The sequence below is a fragment of the Carlito syrichta genome, unplaced genomic scaffold, assembly GCF_000164805.1.
Source record: "Carlito syrichta isolate Samal-C Ts95f unplaced genomic scaffold, Tarsius_syrichta-2.0.1 Scaffold315639, whole genome shotgun sequence".
NCBI classification, from domain to species: domain Eukaryota; kingdom Metazoa; phylum Chordata; class Mammalia; order Primates; family Tarsiidae; genus Carlito; species Carlito syrichta.
Genome location: NW_007259735.1, coordinates 504,669 through 510,180, shown reverse-complemented (window position 1 = coordinate 510,180; position 5,512 = coordinate 504,669). Strand labels below are relative to the sequence as shown.

The 5,512-nt window shown below is 43.8% G+C and overlaps 1 protein-coding gene across 2 annotated transcripts in view; it reads right to left on the bottom strand.

Annotated features, from left to right (window-relative positions):
- Nucleotides 1-267: 267 nt before the first annotated feature.
- Nucleotides 268-5,512, bottom strand: part of TMEM57 (transmembrane protein 57) — a 44,877-nt gene continuing 39,632 nt past the window's right edge. The window contains exons 9-10 of one of the 2 annotated variants that reach the window (XM_021706486.1): nucleotides 4,552-4,726; nucleotides 268-2,175 (exon numbers count right to left, since the gene is read on the bottom strand). In XM_021706486.1, coding sequence (XP_021562161.1) covers nucleotides 1,973-2,175; nucleotides 4,552-4,726 — 378 coding nt within the window. In that variant the 3' untranslated portion in view covers nucleotides 268-1,972. The remainder of the gene's footprint in view (nucleotides 2,176-4,551; nucleotides 4,727-5,512) is intronic. The other variant, XM_008073071.2, reaches the window with a different exon arrangement.

The window sequence follows — 5,512 nt, the reverse complement described above, 5'->3', positions numbered from 1 at the left end:
CCAGCCTTGACTCTAACTGGATGCCAGAGAAAGGAGACAACAAATGTGAATGGATGTGTCTTTAAGTAAGAACGGAAATCAGATCAGCTTGAGTGATGTCTCCCCCAGACCCTCTGCCTGCTCCCTGCCCAGCGGATCTGCTGTGTGAGGCACCCCCACCTGGCATGGGTGAGAGGAGAACAAGACGACGACCACCTAAGCCCTACTAGGAACAATCTACCTAGCGGTGCCCTCCTGGAAAGTTAAAAAGGCAGAAAACTAGTTTTATCTGTAAGAAAATGTTTATTCTTTTGAACCCCACAGGAGAAAAAAAAAGGAATGCAGCCAAGACCAAGTATTTAACGAAAATAGTGTCCCAAAAGGCAGCAAAATGGGGGAAACCTCAACACAAAGTCAGTGACAATTTTCCATGTTTTTGCACAAAGATGAAAAAATATATGACAATTCTGAGTAACACTTTCATGGTGACAATTACACAAGATGATTCAAAATGCAAAATGGCAGCAACATGCACACCTGGCTAAAGCTAGAAGTTTTTTTTAATCCCCAAATAAGATCTGTGTTTAAAAGGATGATTCTTTTTAATACTTCTATTTTACCGACTTGCTTGTCCTACTTAATTTGCTTTAAATGAGACATACATGCCAATTAACAGGAAATTTTTAGAAGAACTAAGTCCGTCAGAATCCATGGCAAGGAAGCAAAACCATTCTATTTGGTTTCTTAATTTGTCCTAGTCTCCAAATACAATTTTGCTTAGCCCGCCCTTTCCCAGTCCCTCCCCCACCCCACCCTGATTCTTAAACACTTCCAAAAGTTGCCTGTGCAAACACTTTTCTACCAATGTATAATATACATTTGAAACTGAAATCTTTGTGCAGAGTTTTGAGTTTGAGTCTTAAAAAAAAACCCTCCTTGGCACAAGAGCTGAGGAATAGTCAAGCTTCTTTTAAATCATCAAACACAAGATGATGAAAAGTGGAGAAAGCACAGTTAAATGAAATGGAAAAAACCCTAGAACCGCAGCTTTTATTAGCCATTATTACAGTCTTTCATCCACAAACACCGCCCGGCTCCCTTCCCAAGGTGCTTTCCCGGAGGCCAGTGCAGGACACTGCAGTGCTTGCTAGCGAAAGACCCAGAAGACGCGGTTGTGGTGGTAACAAACAGCCCAGCTACCCACCAGTGTACAGCAGGATCCGCAGGAAGCTTGACACAGACAGAAGATAGATGACGGGAAGGGGGAGAAGAGTTTAAAATGACCAGGTTTCCTCTTGCAGCGTCTTTTCCCAAGGCACTGTGAAGACCGCTGCCAGTCATTTTCTAGGACTACGCACTGATGGGAATGTAAATATTTCAAATGCAACCCCTGCTACATTCTCACAGCTAGTCTCATCACTTGGGCTCTCCTCAGCTTAAATGATGCTCCTTGAATTTGTTTGGTCCTTGGAGGGGCAATCGATTTTTGTTTTTTGTGATATCGATAATCATCTTCTTTAATGCAGCTATAAAATCAAAGCTGTGTTAGGTTATTTACCCCTTGTCTTACACTAAAAGTTTTCATTATCATCCCATGTGAATCCAATGTGCAGGTTTTGCTTGCTTATTTAAGAACAAAACAAAACAAAAAGAAAGATTTGAAAAGCAAAAACTCTGCTTTTTTTTCTTCAAGAGGAAACTATGTAAGAATACATAAAAGGCAAAATTGGCTACTTGAAATCCAAGAATGGTTTTAATGTGTTGGCCGAGAAAAATAAACTGTAAAGTTCTGTGAGGTCTTCTAAAAATTTACAAGAAAAACTGATGGGCAGTTCTAATCAGATTTGGATGTTATCTTTCCCCCCTTTTTAAAAATGACAACATACACAGTCCCATAAAATACAATATAAACTCTTTTTGTCTTGACTGCCAGAGATGCTCCTTTGCGATGCCTTCTGATAACCAATGGCTGGGCACAACACACAGCTGGCCTTTATTTCTTCAGGGGCTGATAAACAGAGGCATTGGGATCAAGTCCAGAGGGGCTGGTTTCCACAAATTTGGAAGAGTAGTGGGGGGAGACAGGGCTCAGGGGGCTGGTGGCGGCACTGTATGTTATGCTGGGCATGACGGCCATGACTTCAGCTATCTTCTGTTTTAGGTCCTTGATTTCCTGGTCTTTCTGAAGGATTTGTCCTAGAAGATCAAAGAGCCATCATTAGTGAGGAGGGAGGGCTCACCCAACACAATGCCCCCTTGGTCAATCCCTAAGTAGATTCGGTTCTGCATTAACAGCTCTAGGTTAACAGCTCCAGGTTCCATGGTTTATAAGGGCAGCAAAACTTCCTGTAAAGGGCCAAATAGTAAGTATTTTAGGTGTCGTGGACCATATATAGTGTATTGTCTTTTGTAATTTTTTTTCCTGGCCATGGAAAAATGTAAAAACTATTTATCAGGGGCAGTACGAGCATAGGCAGCAGGCTGGATTGGCCTACAGGTCATGGTAGACTGATTCCTGGCTGGGAGGTAAGAAGGGATTCTGTTCATGTAGGCTGACTGGAGGAAAGGGGTCAGTTTCCAGGATCCAAGTTTTGTTTTGTTTTGTTTTGAGTTGGAGACTCACTCTGTTGCCCAGGCTGGAGTGCAGTGGCACACTCATGGCCACCCCAGCGTTGACCTACTAGGCTCAGGAGATCTTCTGGAACTACAGGTGTGCGCTACTATGCCTGGCTAATTTTTCGATTTATTGTAGAGATGAGGTCTCACCATGTTGCCCAGGCTGGTCTCGAACCCGTGGGCTCAGGCAATTCTCTCACCTCGGCCTCCCAAAGTGCTGGGATGATAAGGCTTGAGCCACAGTGCCTGGCCCAGGACCCAGGTTTTAACATGGCAGTCACCTGACAGCCTATGAGGGCTGCTGATTTGGAACTCTGGCTCTGCCTGGAGCTGGAATTTTCTTCTGGGAGGACACAGTATCTCAGAGTGCCAGATCAAGGAGTACAGAGTAATCAAGTCCTCAGAATCAGTCCCAGGAATACACTTCTGCCATTCGGTTTTCCAACAGCAAACAGATGAAACTCTGTGGCTGCCGCATGGGGTATGTGCTCCAACTGTGGGCTCCCTGAACGCAGGCTTTAAACCTAAGTAAGACCACTGTGTTCCAAAGTCCATGCAACTTCCACCATGCTGAGTGGCTCTCCAGTCTACTGGGGAAAATAGCCCTTAGGAAGAGCCTTTCAGAAATTAAATGCCGAAACAAGAAAAAGGCTGCACTTGGGTTGTACTTATTTTGAGACTGTTCATGGATCTTACTGAAGACAATAATATATTTGGAATATAAGAGAGCTTGGTGGTATATGTTTTTAAAAGGATGTGGTAGAGATTAAAGTCATTTTGGAACCAGGATGAATCCAATGATACAGAAAGTATGAAGCAGAAAAGCAATGCGGATTTGATATGAATGACAAAGTTGGGTTCTCATTAGAGTATTCTGAACGTGACTGTGGAGGGAGATGGTGGGAAGAAGCGGCAAGTGCAGCAGAAAGGAACTGCTCCCTCACTTCCTTCACATCCCCTGAGCTTCAAGGAAGCATCAAACATCCTCCTTTGAACAAAGTAGGCCTCAGATGAATAAAATACCTAATGGCAACTGACATATGAGCCACTGAATCTTTTTCCATGCAGATTTCAGTTTGATTTCTTTAATCATTAACATGCAAACATCCCCAGAGCTTCCAGAAAGACAGTTCTCTTTGCTTCTTTGTCACTTTGTAAGGCTTTCTGGGCTGACAAGAGCAGTACGTGCCGGGAAGCCCCGCTCTGCCTGGCTACTCTGATATCAGATGCTGCTCACTTCAGGGAGGATCTTTTCCAAGTGTGTAAAACCAAGTAAAGAAGGATGAGGCGGAAAGGGGTGGCCACTCCTCAGAGGGCTGAGCTAGGCAGGCAAAACATCAGTGTGAAGCCAGGTCTGTATTCTCAGGGACTCTCACAGGGCCTGGCACATGACAGGTTTCAGAAAACATCGCAAGTGGATGGCCTGCTCTCCAGACTCCCATCTGCCTCATTCACAGCTGCAGCTCAGAACACTCAGGCCCACTCCCCATCCCGCCTTGCCCATGCTGTTTCTTCTGCATAGACACCTCTCCACCCCTCACCCCCAGCACACTGCTTCTTCCCTGGGTCAGCCCCTCTCATCATTCAACGCCCAGCTCAGACATTAGCACCCCTGGGAAACAGCTCTCTCCAACTCTCAAGACTGCTTCATCCTGGCCTCTGTGTACCCCAGGCCTGTTTGTACTTCCACCTTTTGATGACTCTGCAGTTCTCCATCTCAACAAGGTAACTGTGGGCTCCCTGAACGCAGAACCATACTCTTCTCTGTATGCCCTGCACTTGACATGTCTCACCTCAGAATGTCTGCAGAATGGAGTCATGTGATGCGCCTACATTTTGACGTTGGGTGCGTATCAACACTTGAAGAGGAAACTGAAATGCCCCCCTGTGCAGAGCTCTGAGGGGGAGCCTGCCCTGCACCTCCCTGTGTGTTCCCAGTCTTCCGCGCTCTCCTACCTTGGGCAATTTCGAGCTGCCGCTTGGCATCGCCCAATGCAGAGAACAGGTCCAGCTTGATTCTCGTCTCTGCGCTGAGGCTGTTCTCCAAGTGCTGTGTCTTGTCTTGCATGGCCGAGAGGGCTGACATTAACACCTCGGTGTCCTTCTCATTTTCCTTGTACTTCCGAAGCTCCTATCAATATCATCAAAACAGCAATGCTACAAGGTAGTTTTGACATCAATGTCTACAATTTAGCCTGAAATTACAAATTAAATCCCACTACTCTTGGCCTGGCTGCTAGAACACAGCATTCTGGTGTTTGAGGGGTTTAAACCTTACCACTCAGAGCAAGTGCCAAAAGCATGTATATGGCAATATGCACATACAAATCATTCAGCAGACAGTCATTTGACTGTATTGGTCATGTGTCTAGGTAACAGTGCACTCTGCCTCCAAATCAGTTTCTTGTAAGCCAATTCAGAAACACAGAGAACTTTTTCTTGCAGGCCACTTACAAATGTTACTGTAATGCTGTAATCAAACTTGCCAAAACTCTTCTCTTAACCTGCACTAAAAATTACAAAAATGTTAGTTATTTTGACAGGGCATATTATAGAATGTTGTAGAATAAGCCCACTTAAAACAGCTGATGACAGAGCCAATAAATAACACAGATAATTGAATTTTTTCATTTTAAAGGAGAAATACAAATTTATTACAGAGAATTGTAAAATATCGCAAAGTTCAAAGAAAAAATTTAAATTACTCAAAATACTAGCCCTAAAAAATTTGATATATTTCTGTTAGTCTTTTTTCTGCATATGTGTACCCTTTAGCTTAACCAAAATATTATATTTATAGTTTTGCACACCATCTTTTAAAAATGCATTGATTTCAAGTATTGTTTGAAAATAATTTTTTATTTTTTTTTTTTGAGTTGGAGTCTCACTCTGTGGCCCAGACTGGAGTGCAGTGGCC